The 23,353-nt window shown below is 40.1% G+C and overlaps 1 protein-coding gene across 1 annotated transcript in view; it reads right to left on the minus strand.

Annotated features, from left to right (window-relative positions):
- The window catches only part of LOC145785880 (uncharacterized), an 89,406-nt gene that overhangs the window by 61,018 nt on the left and 5,035 nt on the right, over nucleotides 1–23,353 (minus strand). The window contains exons 2-6 of the mRNA XM_082597583.1: nucleotides 23,119–23,268; nucleotides 22,795–22,932; nucleotides 19,297–20,580; nucleotides 12,726–12,854; nucleotides 931–2,105 (exon numbers count right to left, since the gene is read on the minus strand). Of these exons, the coding sequence (XP_082453709.1) occupies nucleotides 931–2,105; nucleotides 12,726–12,854; nucleotides 19,297–20,580; nucleotides 22,795–22,932; nucleotides 23,119–23,268 (2,876 nt within the window). The remainder of the gene's footprint in view (nucleotides 1–930; nucleotides 2,106–12,725; nucleotides 12,855–19,296; nucleotides 20,581–22,794; nucleotides 22,933–23,118; nucleotides 23,269–23,353) is intronic.

Raw genomic sequence — 23,353 nt, forward strand, 5'->3', positions numbered from 1 at the left:
CCAGTGCTACGGTGGAGAGATTTTCTCTGTGGAAAAAACGTGCTGAAGTCAAATGGGGCAGGACTCACCGACTCGCATTTTGAAATGCTCGTATTTTTGAAACATGCACATTGCACAACAATAAATTTCACCTAGAACGTGTTTTCTATAAAGATGTTAAAAGGACAGTGTAAACGAATGATACCATTTGTTTTCAAGGTCATTTTAACTTCACAAAGTGCTTCCTGTGACAATTTAAGTGAAGACAAAAGTAGCGGTAGCACGTTCTACTTTATCCCGAGTAGCGGTAGCAGGTTGCGCTCTACTTTTATCGATTGGTAGCGGTAGCGGTAGCGCGCGCTATTTTAGCCTGAGTAGCAGTAGCAGGCAGCGCGCTACTTTAAAAGTAGCGGATGCTTACCTCCGCTAATTAAGCGGCGTCGTGGAAGAAAGAATGGAATCTGCTCGCACTTAGTCTTTATTCTAAGCTTCAATTATGGTTCGCCCAATAAGTTGCAAATGTCATTTGTTTGTACTGAGGATAAAATTGAGAGCTGGCACGAATGGGTGACTTGACTTCAGTCGAGCGGTTGCTACACTCTATACCTACCAGTTAAAGTGACAACCACACAACCTATACTCAGTGGTTGTTCTACTTCCCGGTAAACTTGTGATGGTAATTTTAAAGTAAAGTAGACATGGATGCTGAGTTCGTCTCCTTGCACAGTAAATTAAACCACAGCTGCAGAAATGTATGACGACTTGTTCAAGGTATGAACAAAACTTCAAAGCCACTAATAAGCAGACAATTATTTCACATGCTGTTGGAAAAATTAATTTGTCATTTGTGCGAATCGTTTTCAGTGAAAAAATTTCAGCTGTGCAACATACATTGAAAAGCCAAGATTACAAACAATAAGCATAATGCTGGCTGGTTACAAACATTTTTACCTCTTGCCTTGTTGTTGGAATTGCTGGTGTTGTTGACAAGATTTCTGTACTTGTGGGGATGAAAATTGAACTTGCAGCTGTAGAAATGGTCCCATCATTGCTTTTGGTTGTTTGGTTGGTTGCATTCAAGTTGACATTAGCGGAGCTGGTGGCCCCGATGCTTGTGGATAATTGGGTGGTTGAATAGGTTCTTTTGGTCACAGGAATCGTTGCATCAACGCTGGTGATGGGGATAGTTGAATCGGCTTGTGTGATTTTAGGAATGGTTGCATCAAGATTATTGGTTGTGGGAACGGTTGAATTAGTTTTTGTAGTGATTGGTATGGTTGTATCTATGCTTGAAGTTATTTGGGTAGCTGAAGCCGTTGTTATGTTTACGGAAGCCGTTTTTGTGGTTGAATCGGTTCTTGTAGTTTTAGGTATGGTTGCATCGTTATTCCTGCTGGTATAGATAGTTTCATCGATCGTCGTGGTTACAGGAGCTGTTGAATATATGCTTGTGGTTGTTAAGGTATTCGAATTGGTTCTTGTAGTTGTAAGCATGATTGAACTAATACTGGTGGCTATGTGACTGATTGAACCATTGTTTGTGCTGGTATGAATGGTTTCATCGATGTTTGTGATTGTGGAGCTGGTTAAATCAATTTTTGTACTTGTATGAATGATTGAATCGATACTTGTAGTTGTTGGAATGGTTGAATCGATGCTTGTAGTTGTTGGAATGGTTGAATCGATGCTTGTAGTTGTTGGAATGGTTGAATCGATGCTTGTAGTTGTTGGAATGGTTGAATCGATGCTTGTAGTTGTTGGAATGGTTGAATCGATGCTTGTAGTTGTTGGAATAGTTGAATCGATGCTTATAGTTGTTGGAATGGTTGAATCGATGCTTGTAGTTGTTGGAATGGTTGAGTCGATGCTTGTAGTTGTTGGAATGGTTGAATCGATGCTTGTAGTTGTTGGAATGGTTGAATCGATGCTTGTAGTTATTGGAATAGTTGAATCGATGTTTGTGGTTGTTGGAATGGTTAAGTCGATACTTGTAGTTGTTGGAATGATTTCATCTATGACTGCTTTCGTGGAGACAGTTGCATTTACAGCCGGCGTACTAATAGCCACAAAGTTGATGGTTGTGACTGGACTGTGGGTGCGTGATTGCATCGCAGCAGTTGAAATATCTAAAATAATGCAAAAAAAAATACATTTTCAGTTTTCATCTGTGTGTTTGTTTTTCATATGTTTACCCTGCATTGCGGGAAAGCGGACTTGAGCGCTATGCATCGGTGTACGCCTTCCGACGTACACCTGACCCACGCTGCAGCCGACTGGAATGTCTGTTTCCTGTTGTCTACTCTACTTATTACTGACATTTGGTACTACCCATTACTCGAAATCGATCACTGGGTATAGAGGCAATTATCGTAAAGTTTCTTTCCCAGAGAAACAACAGCAAGTGCGGGTAGCTGGAGTCGAACATGCAGGCTCTCGACTGCAAGCCCAACGCGCTAACCACTCGGCCATTGCTGCCACTCGGCCATTGCATTGACTGATTGACAAAGTCTGTTTGTTTGTTAATGATGCTGACTTTGTTTTGAAATAAACTTCGAAACACCGTTATGATACTTTCAACGCCTTTCTTTAGTTGCTAAAATCCACTACGTGTACTTATCCATTGAGATAATAATTTAAATCGGATACCAATAAATTGCTGGATCCTTATACCAGAACATCTCTAAAAGCACTTGGCTATCTTGAAGGAAGGTAAAAATGCAATAACGTTAATAAAACCATTTACAAAAATGTCTTTAAAATAAAACAAGCAAGTTACAATTGCATTACATCAAAAAAGTGTTTTGTTTCAGTTCCTGGTTCCTTTAAATCCAAACAAGCTATGAGCCCAGGACTGTAAGGTATAACAATGAAGCCAGCATCATAATGCTCAAACACAGAAAACTACTGTAATACCGTTGCTGTATTCAACCTCGAAACAAACTTGATTAGAAATTGTGGCATGAATGGCCAAATCATCACATGGCTAATTCACTTTTTGCACCATAAAATTCTTAAGTATACAAAACAGCATTTCTCATAGCTTAATTAGCATTTCATTTTTAGCAATCCAATCCTGTAACTCCGTCCCAAAAGAATGTGTAAATCTGTGGCCTGTCAAATAAATTTAAAAGATTCAGTAGAAGACCGAGATAGCTATCAGCAAGTGTAGCCAGCATGCATTTAGAAATAATAATTGCTTCATGACGATTGCCAGTATTGTGGAACGTCCTCTGAACTTCCAAAGGACACACCAGGGCGTCGGGACGCACAGCTTGAGAACCGCTGATCTAAACTATTCTTCACATGAAATTTCAATAACAAAGCTTAGATATGGATAGCGAATTCTACAAATATAATTCATCCCTTAGAGCAGGGATGTCCAAAGTTTTTCCCGGGCCGGTCAGCTTTGATCACGCAAAAGTGTTCGCGGGCTGACGGATTCTGACAATCTTGTTTTGCATAAAGATGCATAAATAGCAAAATTGTATTATCTAACGTCATTTTCATACAACAATGCAATATGCGGATTTAAGAATTTTGTTGTATAGTCTTGTTACGGCCAATCTCTATACAAATCAAACGTCATATAAAACCGTTCAGGTCTACTGAATCTTACGTCATGGAATTTTTCCTAAAAATGAGCCAAAATTGCATCATGGTTCGTAAGACTTGTGTCAAACCTGTTTAAACATGAAATATTGCATCATCACCTTTGAACACCTGTTTGAATTGCGTGACAATGTCTTTCACTATTACGTCACAGTACTGCGTACGTGAGTTTGAGATATTGATATCTATTCTGGTCATTCATTTTAAAATTGTTGCTTGAAGAGGTTGGTCGCACATGTTTAACTGGTTTGCTTAGTGCTTGTCAGCTGGACGAAAATTTCCGTCTTTTATCCAAGTAATCTGTTCTGTAGTGACAAGTTTTAGTGGTGTACGCGTTGCATTCCATTTTCGACAGCCAGGTGGCTAATTTTACAGAAATACAATTTTGAATAGACGTTTCAAAGGAGTGTTTCTTTTTCGGTCATTACATACAGACGAGCGGATCTGGGAATCTTATGTTACAATTTTCCCACGAAGAGATTATGGTTTACCGCTGTGACCATAAAAAATAAAAGACGTGACTTGTTAGCTGGTCGGCCAAGAAGCACTAGAAGCACATAAAGAATAAAAGACGTTACTCTGTCTAGTGTTTGGTGCAGAAGCAAAAGAAAATTAAAGACATTTCTTCTCAGTTGGTACTGAAGAACTTCAAGCTAAAAATTAAAGGCGTTTCTTTGTCGGTTCTGAAGAAAAAACTCCATTGACATTCATTGGCAAGATAAAAGATTAAAGACAATCAATCTGTGCTTGAAGATTCAAGTCGAAGAATCCAAGCAAGTTTTGTGGAACTTTAAGACTTCATATACCCGTACAACTACGGTATTGTGCATTTAAATTCCTTTTTATATTTTTTCGGTCTTTGCAGTTAAGTTTTTTATAACTACTGTAATAATTTTGTGTGTTTGTGCAACTTAATTTTTTAATTGTTAAATTTAGCCCCAACATTTAATATGTCCACCCTCGGTGGCGACAAGGACTCGACAGCCGTCGACTCGACTGAGTTTAAGCCTGATGGTGTTCTTTGCGGTCGGGCAGGCCATTCTGGGGAGGGACCCAGTAACGATGAGGCTAAGTCAGTTCGAGAGGCCCGGCATCTTAGAAGGGATATTTTGACTCAAATTGGGGAACTTTCTGTAGCCCTAGGTTCTTTGAGTGATAAGCAGGAACTGTTAATTTTTAGATCAAAGTTGTCTACTTTGGAAGAGGATTTACGGCATTTCCATGCTTATTTGACTAAAATTTTTAACTCTGCAATCTTGGCAGAACTTCGTGATAGGGTAGATCCCAAATTTAACTCGTTGAAAAATAACTTCAAACAAAAAGTAAGTGAGTTCTCAGATATGTTGGATGCTGACATACATCCTGAGGATAGCGCCTCAAATATAAGCACTAGGATGTCTAGGAGTTCGTCTCGGATAGTGGCACAAATTAACCTACAGCTAAGACGAGAGGAGCTCCAGATCCAAGCTGAGGCCAAAGCAAGAGCTGCTGAGGCCATGGCGAGAGCTGAGGCCATACGAGCTGAGGCTGCCGTCAGATCTGAGGCCGCACGAGCAGAGGCCGCCGCGAGAGCGGAGGCCGAAGCGAGAGCTGCTGAGGCTGTACGAGCAGAGGCCGCCGCGAGAGCTGAGGCCGAAGCGAGAGCTGCTGAGGCCGCCGCGAAAGCCGAAGCGAGAGCTGCTGAGTTCGCACTCAAAGACGCTCAGTTGAGGGCTGAACAACGTAAAGAGGTAGTTTTAGCTGAATATCGATCAGAGTTGGGCTCCCGGCGTAGTTCTAAGAAGGGCTCTTCTAGCCATTCCAGAAATGAACATCAATCGCAGTTTAATTTACATAACCTTTTCCAGACGCCTGTTCAATCTGTAAGTGGACCAGTACAATCCACATGTTTTCAAACTGTTTCAGGAGGTCTCGGGGCCGCAGCTCAGGATCTTCCGAAGGATCTAAAGCCAAAGCCTGCGAATTTTAGCCGAACTCTTCCCCCAGAGCGTACAGGTCACGGGGCCGCTGATAGCAGTAATGCTTTGCCCCCTTCACAGTTTTCTGCGCCGCTAGCTTTTGATCGCCCAGCTACACGTAATTTGGGTGGTTGTGAGAGGCGTATCGCGTCTCCTGATTTTAACGTTTGTGAGGATCGTGATCGGGCTGTGCATGTGACTGAGCCCCCTCAGCCCCTTAAGGGATATAGCTTGTCTTCTCCCGCTAAATCGACTTCTCAACAACAGGATAGCTTTTTTCAATACCAAAATAGTAGGACGTTTTTCGATAAGGCGGCCTTGATTGGTTACGATGGTAATAATATGCCATTTATCTTCTTTAAAAATCGTGTTACGGCCTTAATGGCAGCTTCGCCCTTTAAAAGAACTCGTTTGACTTTGTTACAAGCAGCTTGTGTTAGGACAGCTGCGCAAACGATTGCTAATTTGGTTTCCGACACTCCTGGCTTGTCAGAGGAAGACAGGATAGAAATGTCATTAGGTCGCTTGTCTCAACGTTTTGGAGTTCGTGGAGGTCTTTTCGCCGAACCGGAAATTAGAAAGTATCGCTATGGTAGCAAATTGACTTCGATCTCTTCCAGTGATTTGAAAGAGTTTAAAGATGAATTGTCGCAGTGTCTGCTTTACGCGCAAGCTTATGGTCAGCGTGACAAATTGGAAGGACGTTTTGTTTTGGATTTGGCTAAGCGACTCCCGTTTGACGCTAAGCAGCGTTATCTTGACTTTTTAGGTGATCAGTATGGTGGTACTAATGAGCCTACTTTTTAGAGTTTATTCGATTTTGTTGTACGAGAGGAAACGCGTAAGTCGACTGATTTTAGCATTATGCTAATGGGCGATTCTGGTGAGTCGCAGCATTTTAAAAAGTTTGGCAAAGGACAATTGCCTTCATGTCCGGTTAGGCAGACGTCCGTAAAACCCCCATCATAATGTGATTTCAGGGAGTTCGCAGTACTCGACTGCTGTTGGCGCACCGCGCGGTGGTGTGGCCAGACGTAGAGACATGCCGGCATGCATTTGTTGTTCGTCACGTGGTCAAGTTGAATATCATTTTTTGTCTAATTGTAAAGAATTTTTGCGCTTGACACCTAAAGATCGGAGAAATGTTATTGTGAAAGCTGGCAAATGCTTGAATTGTTTGCGCCAGCATATGGTTAGGGATTGCGTTCATGCAAATAACTGTCGTAAGTGTGGGCCTAACAACGATAGGAAACACTATTTTCTTCTGCATGATTTTTATGTGATGTCACGTGATTCTCTGGTTTCGATCGGCAAAGGTGATGCTGGTGCCAGAGTTCCTGTGCGTAACGTTAAGATTGGAAATGTTAAAGCAGCCTTTAATCGCGTTACTGCTGCTCGTGTTTTGAATCCAATGACTGGCAACTCGAAGTTGGTGTATTGTCAGCATGATCCTGGTTCGCAGTTGACGTTTGTTTCGAGTGATTTGGTGTGCAAACTTGGCCTTAAACCGTCTGATAAAGCGTCGTTTAAAGTGGATACTCTGGCTGGTCAGAAACCTACTTTTGCTTACCTTGTCAAACTCAACATCCAGTCGTTAGAGACAGATGAACTGTTTTGTGATATAACCTCGGTGGTTAACCCAGCTTGGGCTGACGATGTTAAAACTTTACCGCATAAACAAGATTTAAGTGGTTTCCGTCATTTTCATGACGTGAATATGTTTCATTTGAATGATTGTAGTACTGTAGATGTGCTGATTGGCAACGACAACGCTTATTTGACGTGGGCAAAAGAAGAACGTGTTGGTGAAAATCGTAGTGAACCACATGCTTTACTCACTCCTCTCGGTTGGTTGGCTTGTGGTGGTAAGTCACCCTTAGTTGAAAGCGTTGCTAAAGTGTGCAGAGTGCAGACGTCTTCAGAGTCGGATGTCATCTCTGGCTTTCAGCGTAAAATTGAGTCTCGTGATATGGAAATAGCAGACCTGAATAAAGTCATTCAGGATTTGACTTTGCAAAATGAAACCTGTGAATTGTCTCGCAATGATATTTTGGCTAGAGAACTTGTCGAACCGAACATTGAGTTGAAAGATGGTCGATTTGAGATACTTGTTCCGTTGAAGGAAGATATTGATCTACCTAACAATTTTATGTTGGCGTCAGATAGAGCTGCTGCTTTAAAGAAGAAGGCTTTAAAACAACCTGAACTTTGTGATTTCCTTACTGACACCATGAAGGATCTTAAATCTAATGGCTATATTGAGCGTGCTGGTGAAGCAGAAAATGTCAAGGGATTTGAATGGTATTTACCATACTTTGTGACGTCACAATTAAAAAAACGTATTGTTTACGATGGCAAGTCTGAATTTCGAGGAACTTGTGTTAATGATGTAATGTTTTCGTGTCCTGATTTGTTAAACTCTCTGGCAGATCTCTTGGCTAGATTTCGGCTTGAAAGGTTTGGTTTCATGGCCGATGTGATTAAATACTTTTTTCACATTTTAGACTCTTCAATACGTAAGCCCAATTTTATTGAACTGCTTACGTGCACAAGCAGTGCCGTTCGGATCGTGAACGAACGCCCTTTGGTACCTTTGAGTGACGACCCTAGCGATTTTACTGTCATCCCCCCTGCCTCACTTTTGACCCCATACTTAGACCCATACTGTGCTGTTGGAAAACCACATGATCGTGACCAACTAAGAAGGGATTATCGGTTCAATTTGTCACTTTCTCAGCAGTTTTGGAGTAAATGGATCGATTTTTACTTGCCAGGGCTTCAGGGCCGGAAAAAATGGTTAAAAATGGCCGATAATTTGGAGCCTGGTCAACTTGTAGTGGTGGGTTCTCTTCAACTTCACATTGGTAAACGTGGGAAGTATCAACTTGGGAGGGTGCATGAGGTAGTCCCACAAATTAGGAAAGGGAAGCCTGTGGTTCGTAGAGCCAAAGTTGCCGTCTGCAACTATGCTGAGAGTACGGGGAAAGTAAAAGTAGACTACGTGTTGAGAGATATTTCGTGCCTCGCCCCCGTAAAGAACACCTAAGTGTTAAGGTTTGAGCCTGGTTTTGTCTGCGGTGGCCGACACTTGTCTGAGCCCAGAACAGTCGGTTATTATCGAAACTATTGTATATAGCGTTATTTTAGCGTGTACCTATGGTACCAATTTCATGTATCGTCGTATATTATTCTTATTGCTGTTCATTCTTTGCATGCCCTTTGTATTTGCGTATTAACTTATACGTGAGTGACTCAAACAATTTGTGTATCATGTGTTTTTATTCATTGGCTCACGATTGTCCTTAAATTCCCTTTTAGTTATGCCATGTTAGACTGTCATAACTAGGGGCCGCTATGTTACGGCCAATCTCTATACAAATCAAACGTCATATAAAACCGTTCAGGTCTACTGAATCTTACGTCATGGAATTTTTCCTAAAAATGAGCCAAAATTGCACCATCGTTCGTAAGACTTGTGTCAAACCTGTTTAAACATGAAATATTGCATCATCACCTTTGAACACCTGTTTGAATTGCGTGACAATGTCTTTCACTATTACGTCACAGTACTGCGTACGTGAGTTTGAGATATTGATATCTATTCTGGTCATTCATTTTAAAATTGTTGCTTGAAGAGGTTGGTCGCATGTTTAACTGGTTTGCTTAGTGCTTGTCAGCTGGACGAAAATTTCCGTCTTTTATCCAAGTAATCTGTTCTGTAGTGACAAGTTTTAGTGGTGTACGGCGTTGCATTCCATTTTCGACAGCCAGGTAGCTAATTTTACAGAAATACAATTTTGAATAGACGTTTCAAAGGAGTGTTTCTTTTTCGGTCATTACATACAGACGAACGGATCTGGAAATCTTATGTTACAATTTTCCCACGAAGAGATTATGGTTTACCGCTGTGACCAAGTCTACATATCACGGGATATGATGAGTTAGGCTTTTTGCACATGTGAGTGAGGTTGACAATGAGTCTCCAACAGCGTAGCACCCACAAGTTACAATCGGTACAGATTTTGAAGTTTGCGGTATGACCCGACCTGGAATCGATCTCAGATCTCAGAGCATTATAATGCATCTACTTATAAATGACTTATTGCTGAGATTCTATTTGAATAAGGACATTTTGATGATCCCCCTTTTAGGATGAAACAGGCTGTAGAGGTTTGAAAAAGTAGTAACTATACTTGATGTAGTGCACCTACCGTGTATCTATACGAATATAAAGTAAAAGCTCACTGTTTGTCGAATTGTCAGACAATTGCTATATTGGTCGGCCCTGGTGCGTTATCAGGAGTGTCAAATGATCAACGTGGGAGACAAGGCTCTTGATGCGTTAGGTTTAGCTCCTCAAAAAAAGAGCAATGTAAGCAAATAAAACCCCACAAAAAGATAAAATATATCCTACCATGGGCAAAACTATTCCAAAACGCACCAGGTCTTGCAAGATATACAAAATATAACGATGGGATATACTCAAACATTGTGAAACGCATGCTACATTGCGTACCCGCATGCCTTGATTCAACATTTCAAAGTAGAGACGTAATTTTGATATTGTGACAAGACAGGTTTAAAGTTTAGGCAAAACAAAAGGAGAAATATTGTGATTATTCTTATGAAGTATTAGCAATACAGTGAATCAGGCAGACTAATTGAAAAATTAAACTTATTGCGTTATTGGATTGTAATGTGCATGCACTCATGCATGAACTTAAAACAAAATGTCGTTTCAGTCATTAGCCTCATTACAATTAGAGTGATTCAGGATTTATAATGAAAAGCGCTCGAGTTAAAATCACACGACTCGCTGTAAATGAAATCGTCTCCGAGCGTCTGGATGACCAGTTCACGCTTCTACTTTGCGATGTAGGCTCCACATATTTGTTAGATATTGACTCCAACCCCCACTCCGACTCCAAACGCAAACCATACTTTAGGTTTTTAGTACAACAGTTATACCTTCCCAGTTCCCAGTCATGAAAATAAAAGTATATTTTGTAACTTAATAAAAAACTTACTACTTAGAAAAGAAAACACAAAAATAACAACTGCGCCAAGTATAACGCAATTATTTGTATGCTAAGAGTATCAACTGGCAAAATCATACTCCGGCTTCAATTTGGCTCCTTTTTTATCCAAGTATTTTAGACTTCCACTCAACTCTGACTGCGACCTAAACCTTAGATTTTGGCATCTTCAAAACTCCGACTTCTGTACACTTCAGGTGGTGAACAATTGCTTTCCCCACGTTCCTCCTACAAAGGCCTTCATTAACGATCTTGGTTGCACAAAGTCTAATGCAATGTTATTGCAAACTGTACTAAAAAGATGGAACTTACTGGATCCATCCAACCAAACCACTGAATAGCGGATACGCCTCAGAGACATTTTAGATTTTCACTGCAATGCATGGACTTAGGTTCTCTCCCAATGCAAATGTTTTTCGTTTAATCGAGATTCTCTGTATTTCAATGTAGTAAAGTATGTTTTGCATATAGCTCAAGCAAGAATCGCAACGCTGTATGATTTCAGCTGGAAACAGATATTCCTCTTGTCCAATCAATGCACTAAAATAAAACCTGTGTAAGCTCTTTTTACTTAAACCCATTTCTGAAGCTTTTCTGACTGCTTTTGTTGTAAATCCATTTAGAAAGTAATTGAAAATTTCAAAATGATGGAACTTATTAGGACTGACAAAAAAATATCTGAAAGTGTGTATGAAAGTTTAAAAATATAACACACATTTTTATCTTTAATTGCGCTTTGTATCCATCTAAGTGGACAATAGTAACGGTGATTACAATTCAATACTAGATGTACTCCTAGATTAATATTGCATATTGGTGCCAACTCCATATATTGTAAGAAAAAAATGAAAGAGTGTAGGTGTCCTTTAACGCTTATCGAATGAAATAGAGAATTAAACAGGATCGAGCATAAAAGCCGGTAGAACAGAATGACGTAATGACAACGTTGGTTTCCTGCACACAGAACCATCCAATAACGAAAGCATCAAAGCTCCATCCACTATGGTGGACTACCCATTTTAACGTTAGAACGAGAAGTTTAAAACATATCGCTCTCATCAAATCACAACGCAACATTTATAAGAAACAAACAAAAGGTATTTCAACCCGTTAAGTGCGCAATTAATACTTTTCAACTCGCTATAGTGCTTATTTAATTTGACAACTCCCAGTCTTTTTCGTCGCATTACTACTTCGTGTTGTGGAGCCCGCAGCGCAACAAGCTTTTCTTTTAATTCTGTTGTAGTTTTTTACTTATTTTTTTGTGGTTTTGACTATTTCTGAGAAGTCAGTATAAGACTATTCATGGACTTCTAAATAGCAGCATCTGGACTGGAAACGCAGTGACCAACAAAAGGCCAAACAGTTGGTACAACAGTTGGCCAACAGTGGGCCAACAGGGTTAGTTACTTGGCTGTTGGCCCACTGTTGGCCAACTGTTGTACCAACTGTTTGGCCTTTTGTTGGTCACTGCGTTTCCAGTCCAGATGCTACTATTTAGAAGTCCATGGACTATTGTTTTCTGATGTAATCGCATTATTTCTGTCAGACTGCAATTGTCCTTAGAAACAATGCACCTCGGTTCTTCACACGCTGTAACAGCGCCTTCCATATAAAGGCAAGCCGGTTCGCCCCCGATAGCTCAGGTCCGCCCCGATAGCTCAGTTGGTTAGCGTGTGACTTCGTAAACGAAGAAGCTTTAAGATCAAGCAGCGCTGGTTCGACTCTCGGGGTGTGCGCTTGAGCAACGCACGTTAAGGACTGCTCTCCATTCAGTGGCAACTAGTAAATGGAACAATTCTCCGGCAAGAACACTTCAATGATCGGAAAACTTTTAATCTCGGTAACCGGCCTTGACTATACAGCCTCTACAAGTATGCGAAACTACCAGGAATAACGTAGGCCTATCAAGGCTTTGTCAGTCCGAGAATAAAGATTCAAAACCAAACCAAAAGCAAAGAGCACGAAACGAAATTAAATGCGTCATGAAAGGATCCACTACCGAAATCGACTATTGTCGTGTTGCGTATATTGAGAGCGATTGGCTCGAACAACAATTATTTTGACGCGTACTTAACAGAAAGCCTAAACAGAATTATCTCATGATGCTGGTTGATTATAACGTAATCGCATGAAACGGTACCTAAACAAGGCAAGTTCGTCGAGCCAGTTCCATTCAACTGGCAACTACACGTGTAACCTCCTTCAACGTTGACGCATGTCTCGTGGGAGCTGCAGTCGTTCAACAACGAATTGTCACATTCATCTATATCTGAAAGCAAAAAATAACATTCATTTTTAAGTGACAAGAACTGAAAAGTAACAGAGTATAATATTATATTAGAAATAGCTGAATAATGGCAATGTTAGACAAGAAATATTTTCCTAATCTTTTTTCGAATGTATTTTTATTCATGATTCTTCCACTGATTCATGTGTAATTGACCGTACAAAGCATTGAGAGCTGAGAAATTGGTTCGTTCACAAGAAACTCCGTTAGCTCAGTTAGCTCAGTGGTTACACGCCCGGCTCAAGATTAAGCGGCGCTGGTTCGACTCTCGGGGTGTGCGCTTGAGCAACGCTTTTCAGGACTGCTCTCCATTCAGTGAGAGGATCAAAGTGAAAGCACCTAGTGAATGGAATAATTCCCCGGCAATAACACTTCAACAATCGGAAAACTTCACTCTTCCAATCTCGGTAACTGGCCCTGCGTCCAGAGCCTCTACAAGCATGCGAAACTACCAGGAATAACCTATCAAGGCTTTGTCGGTCCGAGGATAAAGATTCCAATCCAACCAACCAAACTTGTATTCTCAGATTGCCTAGCTGCATGTAATCATTACAAGATGAGCTTTCCGAATGACTTTTTGTTGTTGTAAAATATGTTAAATATCCTATGTCATAGCAGGGGTGTGAAAACTTTCAACACTGCGGGCAAAATACACATATCCAGCTTAGTTCGCGGGCCATCACAACTGAAAATATCTAGTGTTCACTACTGTATATTATGACGAATGTATAATTGACCACGCAGGTTCCTCACGCCTAGCTAGTCTAAAGACCCTTTCCACCGCAGCGGGATGCTCAGCGGATGGGTGTTCACTTCTTCATCATACACAGCACGTGAGTAGTTTCTTGCGCAGTGACACCAAATGGTGGCGGTATGTGAGCGATTCGTCTACTGTCATTCCAAGATACTTTGGTTCAGGGCAGAAGAACAGAGATTTTTCGTTGCTCTGAACATGTAGCTCACGATCAGCTTCCCGATTGTGTAGATGGAAAGTTGCTGCCGCAATTTTGGTTTCGCTGAGTTTCAGTCACCAGTTCTGGAGATAAGCTGGGTTTTCATGGTGGAGTGGAGAATTGCCAGGTCGTCCACAAAAGCGTATTTTGCGGAGACCGTGGTTGGCAGGTCGTGGGTGTAGATGCAGAAAAGAAGAGAAGCCAGAAGCGATCTCTGTGGGACGCCGTTTTTCAGGTGTCTCAGTCTGCTTCGCCGTGAGTTGCAAGTGGTGAGGGTGAAGCTTCGATTCCTGACAAGTTCCATGATCATATGGACCATATGTCGTTCAGGAAGCAGGCTAAGCCGCTTGCAAGTAAGGCTGCGGTGCTATACGGTGTCATAAACAGCTGTGAGATCTAGAAAGACAGCGCGGGCCTTCTTTTTTGCCTCGAAGCAGTCCTCGATATTTTGGGTCAAGAGTGTGACCTGATTTACAGTGGATGTTTCGCGCCAGAATCCAGCTTGCTCTTTTGGAAGGAGCGGGTCGATGATTGAGTTGACGCGTGCATTGATCAGTATTTCGAGTATTTTGAAAGGAACATCAAGGAGGGATATCGGAAAATAACTCTTTGGGTCCTCTGGCGGCTTGTGAGTAGGCTGGCGCAAAATCTCGAAAACATTTTTTTTTTTTTTTAAATTTTTCGTCAGTTTGTAATATTGTTCCTTTTGGTAAATGTATCTCCTACACCAAATTTCACAAAAAAATATTAACGTTTGACCCTGGTTCACTAGGTTTGAATTTTTTCAAAATATCGAACTTTCGCTTATCCCTGAAACTGCTCACTCGCTATCTTCTAATGAACTCTAGCATCTCAATGGACACAATTAAGAGGCAGTAACGCAAACTTGTAGCAAGCAAAGTGGTTTAATTAGCAACTCCATGAACACTGACACGTGTATTACTCTCAAAATGTCGAATTCTACCACATTTCAGGCATGATTTTCTTTGTGCCCCGTTCACCGTATAGTAAATATCTACTGCTTTCAGTTTCTTGAATCATTTGACGCTGTTTATCGATTTTCACAGGCCAACAAAACTTTATATATAAAGGCAGGACATGTGAAAGTCATTTTAAGGTATTTCGAGGCTCCTGATTCTGAAAATGCACTAAGTTTTCTCGAATTGGCCCTAGTTTTTGATTTACAGCAAAAAATTTTTTTTTTCAATTTTGAGCCCCTATAGATTTAACGTCGTGTCGTTTACTATATAGACAAAACTGGAAGTAATCCCAGGCACATTTCTGAGTTTTATAAACGCTATTTGAAACCAATCATGTTGATTACAACCCAAACAAACAGCTATTTAACGTTTACTGGCCTAGTAACAATCAAAATATGATGTGAAGTAGGTCTAAGGATACAAGATGTAGAATATATAACTTGCGTTTTGCGTTGATATATTTGTTGCCTTCAACAGTATCAGACTTACTAACTAAGCTACTAAGTGCTGTAGGCCTACAAACAAAATGCATTCATTGTTTTGCTTTAACAAACTAGACAAATAAGCAAAATAAAGCTATCGATGAACAAACGCAACTCTTCATTATGATTGGCCTACTGAGCAACACCCATGAAGATACGTAGGCCATTTATATAATTACAGAATACAAAGTTATGTTCTTCAGTAAAGTTAGCTACTTAGAATTTTATCCTTGTTGCGGAAGAACGTAATCTTGGCCTTGGAGTCAAGAATGCCATGTTGATCGAGATGAGGAGCCAAGATTCCACTTACCACTTTTGATAACTAAATCTTTAACTACTACAATAGGAGGTAGACATGGTTTTGAGAAAAAAACTTGACCCTGCTCCAAAACATTACTGATGGTATTGAGGTTACTCTCAGTCATGCCCGTTTTCCTATTGTTTCAAGCAAATCACCACTTGAAACAAGAGAAGGCAAACAAAGAGAAATTCCAACGTCCACGCAACGACTGCCTTGCACAAATGCACACTCCACGTAATCATGATGTTCCAACTTCCTTCGAACATGCTCACCGTACAGAAGTATCAATTTTCATGGTGATTCTACGGCTCTCTTTATGCCATGGCACTCTGAACTTCTCAGCCTTGAGCCCAGAAACGGGTTTGAGTACAATGTTTGCATACTTTTGGAGGAACCCAGGACTTATTTTGATCACCCAGCTTCATGTCAAAGTAATTATAATAATAATGCTTGTTTTTATATAGCGCTGTATCTATCGCAGAATGCGTTGCTCCTCTGCGTTGCCTCATGCAGTAAAATATATTTGGGTTGTTTGTGCAGCATCCTATTTGTCAAAGGCATATTTTATTAGCCTATATGCCATTTATTTAGCCTATAGACCAGAAAAAAATTCTTGCAGCAAAGACTTGGCCTTAGCAAAGGCTTAGAATAAAATTTCATTTGTGCAGTAGGGGAGATGTGGGACCAATGATACAAGGGGACCAATACAACACAGCTTGTTTTTGATCCCTACTAAAAATTAACTTTTTTTTTGGTAGTTATTGGAACGAGATTACATAAACCTTCTTTGCCACGAGGTTTGAAAGTTAGGTTGTTGCAAATGCAGAAATGAGAGACAAAAGTATGTTTTTGGCAGGCAAAAGTAAAATGTAGTACTTCTGGAAAACTTTCAATATTATGTTCAAGTGTTTATTATAGCAAATGCTAAATTTTTCATGTACTAGGTAGGAAGGTATTTTACAAGATTGGTAGGCTTTATGAGAGATAATAAGTCGAGTTTTGTGAAACCATCGTTTAATTCAAAGTTTTTGAGATGGGGGAGCTTTGAGACACTGTCAATTGAGACCATGTCTCAAAGGTCCCTGTCTGAATTTGAAAGTATTTTTTGCAGAAAATGCCTATGTTAAAGCCATCCGAAGGCTTAAAAAAGAATTTTTCAAATGAAGCTTCAAATAATGCTTTGCATGACATTGTTTAATATAGCCTAACTTATCTGTGAGAAAAGCTGCCAAACAACATAAATTTGATCATACCACTCTTGGCAGATACTTGAAGGATGGATGAAAAATGAGCCATTTTCTGAAGTCTTGTCACACTTCATTAAATTTATAAATTTCTCCAAATCAATCTAGGTATTTCTGGAAACGTACAATGTGAGAATTCTGTAACTTCTGATGAGCATCACCAAACAGGAGAAACTGAGCCTTGTACCTCAGCTTCCTTACAAAAAAATAATTCGATTTTGTTATCTTCAATACGGCCATATCCAAAAGCAGTTGCAAAGGGAAGAAAGAGAAAATCACGAAAACGTAAATCAGTTGTGAAAATCTTCAGAATCTAACACAAGCAGTGTTGCGGAAGTTCATCTAGAAACTGACGTTGAGAGTATTTGCACCGATACCAGTGATGTTTCATGTGAAGAAAATGCATTGCAAAACATAATTCCTGATTGTCTTTCTACTGGAACCTATGTAGGCTAGTGGCCAAAGTTCATGCAAATGCAGATGTTAAATTTAAACATTTCATCGGCCGGCTTGCACATGGACCTGATCAAGATAATGACTATGAAATGGAGTTTTTAAAACTAAATTGAGAAAACATCGGACAAAATGAAGGACTGTTTGTGTTCCCAGGAAATGAAAATGTGGCTTATATGTCTCATTGTGATATTGTATGTCTTCTGCCAGACCCAACCTCTGTTGCCAAAACGAAACGCTTGTCTGGTGTTTTGAAATTTGCAATAAACTTGTCACAATATCACATTGCTGTCTGTGACGACCCCTCCCCAGCCAACTGTTACTGTTTCAACAATTTTGTATTGAATCAGTGTCTCAAACGTTTTCTGCCTAGACTGGACAAAGTGCAGGCCTTACTTATTAGAAGAAATGGTGTATTGGAAACGACAATAATAAAACGAAACAAACAGTTGCTTACCGAATTCTTACATATTCCCTAGTCACTCCAAATCTCCAGTTCTCCAGATTTATAAAACAATGACCACTCCAGTCCATGCCAAAACGTAAAAAAAAAAAATCAACTAGCAAAAATTGTTAATGCATGGCCGGGTCACTCAAGCATGAAAATAGAATGGAGCAGAGATACAACAATAATATTAAATGGGCGGGGAATCGTTTCTAACAATCAGCTTGTTCGTTCTTCCATCTGTCCATGTTCGTTCTAGAAACTTTTTGTTCTTTGCTTTTACACAAAATGCAATCTTTCTTCAGAAAAAGTACAGTTTTCGTGTAAGTAGTAAACCTGTCTCATTGGTCCCATTGGTGTGTAGCAAAGGTCCCACCCAGGTGGGACCAATGATACAAAAAAGTGAACTTTTAAAAAGTGAAATAATTTTTTAATCTGTGGTCCAATCCGAAGCCTTAGCTATGCATAAATACAGTAAGAAGATGTGCTTCCCTCAAACGCTTAAGTAGCCCTGTACTGCGAAAATCACGCGCGACAACGGAAAAAATACCCATTTTGTTTCATTGGTCCCACATCTCCCCTATCCATTTCAGTAGGCCTACCTTTTCAATATAAAGCGGCATTCATAAACACATGACTTTCGGAATATTTTTCTTGTGATGTAGGCTTACTGATTCACAACTGTTTTCATTGAATATTTATGTGTCACTTACGTAAAACACAGTTCATTTCAACCTTTGCTTGCGTTTTGAACTTTCGTGCAATATGAACCAATTGAACTGGACAAGTGCAATTATGACATCATAATGGTAAACAGGGCTAAAAATAAGTAATTTGATAATTAATTGAAAGCTTTTGAGAAACGATTTCAAAAATATTTCCATTGTCGAATATCTCGAATACTAGAGCCAATTCGAAAAAACTAAGTGCCTTTTCGGAATCAGGGCCCTGAAATACTCTAAACTGACTTTCATCTTTTGTGCCTAAAAGTTTTGTTGGTCTATATCAGGGGTTCCCAACCTTTTTATGTTCTCGTACCACTTAGCCACCACGGATTGTCAACACGTACCACTATTTTCAAAACAACTAATTTGATCCAATGTTAAATTATTTGCAAGATGATGAATCTGGATGTAAAGTCAGCGAAAGTAGCAAAATTACCAACAAAATATCACAAAGTCCATTACACCACACAGCACAGAACGCATCAGAATAACAAAGAAAAAGACACAACTAAACACAAACACAATACAACTAAATTTAATGAGATTTTTGTTATTGTTTATCTTTCACCAGTTGATCGATGCGTGGCATAACTTTGCTAATAGCACATCTGAAGTCATGTCCAGGGGCACTTAGTCGGTTTCGATTTTTTAATTTGATGTTCTGAGAATAGAAAATCCCTGCTGCTCGCATTCCCTAGTAGTTGTGGAACAGCGTGGAAAGCTAGCGTTGGGTATGAAGAAGCCATACTAAGCCAGAAGTTTATTGCAGAACATTCTTTGCGTTGTTTTTTTGCTGTCTGGTCCTCCTGGATGTCTATCAGTTCTTCTTGTTCCCCTGTACCGACAGGTAGGTCGGCTGGGTCCACTGAGAAAGGATCTGTGATGTATGGGCAGCTTGTGGTATCTGGAAAGTAATGCTGCAATTCAGCAGTTAGCAGCGAGAGGTGCTGGGTAATTTCTCTGGAAAAGTCATCACTGATTTCCATTTCAAGGGCTGACAAAAATTTAAACATACCATAGCGCTTTTTTTCCACCTTTTTCCTCCATAATTCCATCTTTCGGATAAAAGCTCCCAGTTTTAAAACAAAGTCTACGACCGTGCAGTTTTGCCCTTGAAATGACAGATTTAAATGATTGAAAGCTTCAAATATATCTGACAAATAAGCCAATCTTGCAATGAATTCCTCGTCCTCCAGATCGTTTTGAAATTCATGGTCTTTCTGTTGGAAAAATAAAAGTAATTCATTCCTCATTTCAAAAAGACGCTTAATTGTATTTTTTCGAGAGAGCCAGCGCACTTCTGTGTGATAGAGGAGATAAGTGTGGTCTGAGCCGAGATCTTCACAAAGAACCTTAAACAATCGAGTATTTAAAGCTGATGTTTTAACAAAATTACGATTTTGACTACCCTGTTCAGTGTTCAAGCACATCAACAACTTTGCAGGAAGAACCTTTGTGCAAAGAGCAAACCTGTGTATGAAACAGTGAACTCTTATGACGCGAGGTGACACAGCTTTGACATGGGCTTGAAATCCAGACTTTCTACCGAGCATAGAGGGAGCCCCATCTGTCGTATATCCGACAAGATTTCCCCAATCCAAGTCATTTTCCTTGAAAAAATTATCCAAAGAGTTGAAAATATCTTTTCCTTTTGATGTAGTTGACACCTCATGATTCAACAATAATTCCGTTTTTACAGCATCGTTCTGTGCAAAACGGACGTAGACAAGCAGTTGGTAGCAGTTTGTGACATCTGTGGATTCATTAAGTTGTAAGGCAAATCCAAACTTCGAATCTCCTACTCCTGCAATCACTTGGTCAGTGATATCAATTGACATTTCCTCGATGCGTCGTTTCACAGTATTGTTAGAAAGCGATACACTATCTAACTTTGCCACTGAATCTTCTCCAATCAAATTTCTGACTAATATCTTTGCTGCTGACAAAACAAGTGACTCCGCAATGACATGAGATTTTTTGTTTTGGGCCACCAGAAGAGATACTTCATAGGATGCCTTCACAATTCCGGCATTATTTCGGTAAAACTGGCCTGTGTGATCCATGCACTGTCGCTTCACGTTCTCCCCAAGTCGCTCAAAATAACTCTTATTTCGATTCATCTTATCTGCATGATTGGACTCAAGATGCCGCAAACTTAGTTTCAAAGCTTCATTTGAAAGGGTTTTCATACAAATCACGCACTGAGGTGAGCTATCTCCACGATGTTGAATAGCAATAAAGCCATACTTAATATAATCTGCGCTATACTTTCGCTTCGACATTTTCAAATATTTAGACAAAAGTGTAATGCTGTTCAGAATTCAGCCACTACACGTCGAAAAACCAACATCAGAATAAACGCAATTCTGCAATTGCACAGACCACATTGCACACGTAATAGTTTCGTCACAGACACCATTCACTTTATTTGACAATACTACTAGCCTACATATCGCATGCAACGGAGAGCTGCTCGCGTACCACCTGAAAAGCTCCCGCGTACCACTAGTGGTACGCGTACCATCGGTTGGGAACCCCTGGTCTATATGTTATAGATTTACTGACTGCGAAAAGGCTGTAAAATCAACTAAAATGACACTAAAAGCATGCACTATTAGTGACTCTCAGACTTGGAGTAGGGTGAAGATGTTCCACGTGGAAGTTAACAGAGGAAGTGACGTCAAAATCAGGTGGTCAAATTTTGAGAAATCCCCTCTTCAGATACTGCTAAACCACTTCGAAATTTACTAATTTTTCAGAAAAATTCAGAATTTCTCTTTGGGTGAACCAGGGTCAAAGGTCAAAACCGAACAAAATTTTGGGTTTGCAAATATCAGTGAGCAAAATGGAACATTATTCCAAACTGACAAAAATTTTAAAGAACATCAAGGAAAATGTGCCAGCCTACTTGTGAGTCTTAGGGATCGCAACTACTAAAAATATTCTCCTGATGTTTGGAATTGTGAGGTAGTTGTAGTCTGAGATACAAATGCACACCCATTAAATCTCGGCGTCAGTTGGAGTTTGGTCGACAAAGGTCCACTTCAGGCTCTCATGCAAAAACGTGGCAATGCCATGCTTCCTGCTTAAGGTAGACCCGGCTAGCGTGTAGTTGGAAACAGCTAGCCTATCTGCAGAGGTGCAGTGGGTCTCTTGGAGGAGGATGATGAGTTCCCGATTGGTATGGGCAAGCTGCTCCACAACTTTGATCTTGCTTGTTGTGTAGCCTTCTATGTTGAGCTGCAGAATGGTGAAAACTTATCAATTTCCCCTTGCAGTTGTGCCGTCCTGGTGGAGGCTCTTTGTCGGCATGTCTCGTTTCTCGTCTGCTTATGTGCAGATGGTACTCACAGGATGGGGTACGTGGAGTCACTTGTCGTCCATCCCATCGCATCAATGAATAAGTTAACTATAAATTGTTCAGAAACCTAAGTTCGTATGAAATAAAGGGCCAACGCAAGGCTTTGTCTGGGAGTCTGTTGCGTGTTGCAAACAATCGATTTTACAGAATGCGTCTTCAAACATCACCTCCAACAAGTCGAGCTCCAAGGCGGACTTTAAATCTTCCCTTGCGTACTTTCAATGCTGATTGCTAAGCAGGAATAAGATTCTGTGGTAATTCCATAATATCTCTGGTATGACCTGACAAGACAAGTTATTGCACCAAGGGCCACCGACAGAGAGGCAGGCATTCAATTCACTAGACCTGCGAGACGATAATAAGTGGAAACCAAAGCCTGCGATATCCTTTCTAGCACCTGGTGAACAGTCCCTTTCCGTGTTTGTATGTCTCGTTTATTTTATATGTAACGTATTGTATTGATATGTTAAGCATAAAATGGTTCATACAGTATAACACAAGGTTCAACCAAAGGCCAGTGCAAGTTGTGCAGATTTTTTAAATGTACTGTATGGTGGAACATACTGCATTTTTATTTGAAAATTACGTCGACTTATTTGTCAATTGTATCAAATTCATCTCTATTCACGCTCCATTGAAACACTATACACCCAGCAATCAATGGGCAATGCCGTGGTTTCAAACTATCAATCATGTTCACACAAATACGTTGTGTTGGCCTGTGACCTGCAGTTTCAATTGCTTGAACCGAGCTTTTTATAGAAGAGAGAATGGCATATTTGCTGACGATGGACAATTCTCTCAAAACCGCGCCACCATCCAATGAGGCCTCACCCGACTCTCTCGCCGTCCACGTATAAGATATTTATGTTCAAGCCTTTTTCAAACCTGCTGCTTATAAATTAGACATAAGTGTCATGTTTGACCAATGTGATCGACCCTACTTTACCTAAGCTGCTTTTACGTGCAATTGCTTACCTGCGCATTGAATGGATCCGTTTAAACTGGTCACATTTTTGTAGCCTTGCAAGCATGTACAGGAGAAGGTGCGGAATATATTTTCACATCTAGCATTGATTGAACAAAACGAAAGACTGTTGTCGCACTCGTTGAAGTCTAAGCAATAAAAACATTTCAAACAACCACAACTGTAGAAAGTTTAAGATAAGACTGTTTTTTATGTCGCCTATATTGTTGTCCAAATGTATCATCATTTAAAAAACTCTTGCGTGAGATTTATTAATACACAATTGAATTTCAAAAGAGCAGGAATTATTCCGTTATCTGAAAATCTTACTTCACCTTGCAAAACAACAGCGTAAACCACAGGAATGCTGGTGTTGGTGTTTGCAGTGATGTTGATCTCTTTAGGAATCCTGGTTGCAAATATCTCCTGCAGCATTCTACACTGTTCCTCCCCAGAGCATGTAGCTTCGATCACGTAGTCACCTCCTACAAACAAACCAGTAACGTTTTGTTTTTACAATACAATTCGATCCACAAGTACATTGTAGTCTATAACGTATTGCTTTATCAA

The sequence above is a fragment of the Aplidium turbinatum genome, chromosome 16, assembly GCF_918807975.1.
Source record: "Aplidium turbinatum chromosome 16, kaAplTurb1.1, whole genome shotgun sequence".
Taxonomy (NCBI): domain Eukaryota; kingdom Metazoa; phylum Chordata; class Ascidiacea; order Aplousobranchia; family Polyclinidae; genus Aplidium; species Aplidium turbinatum.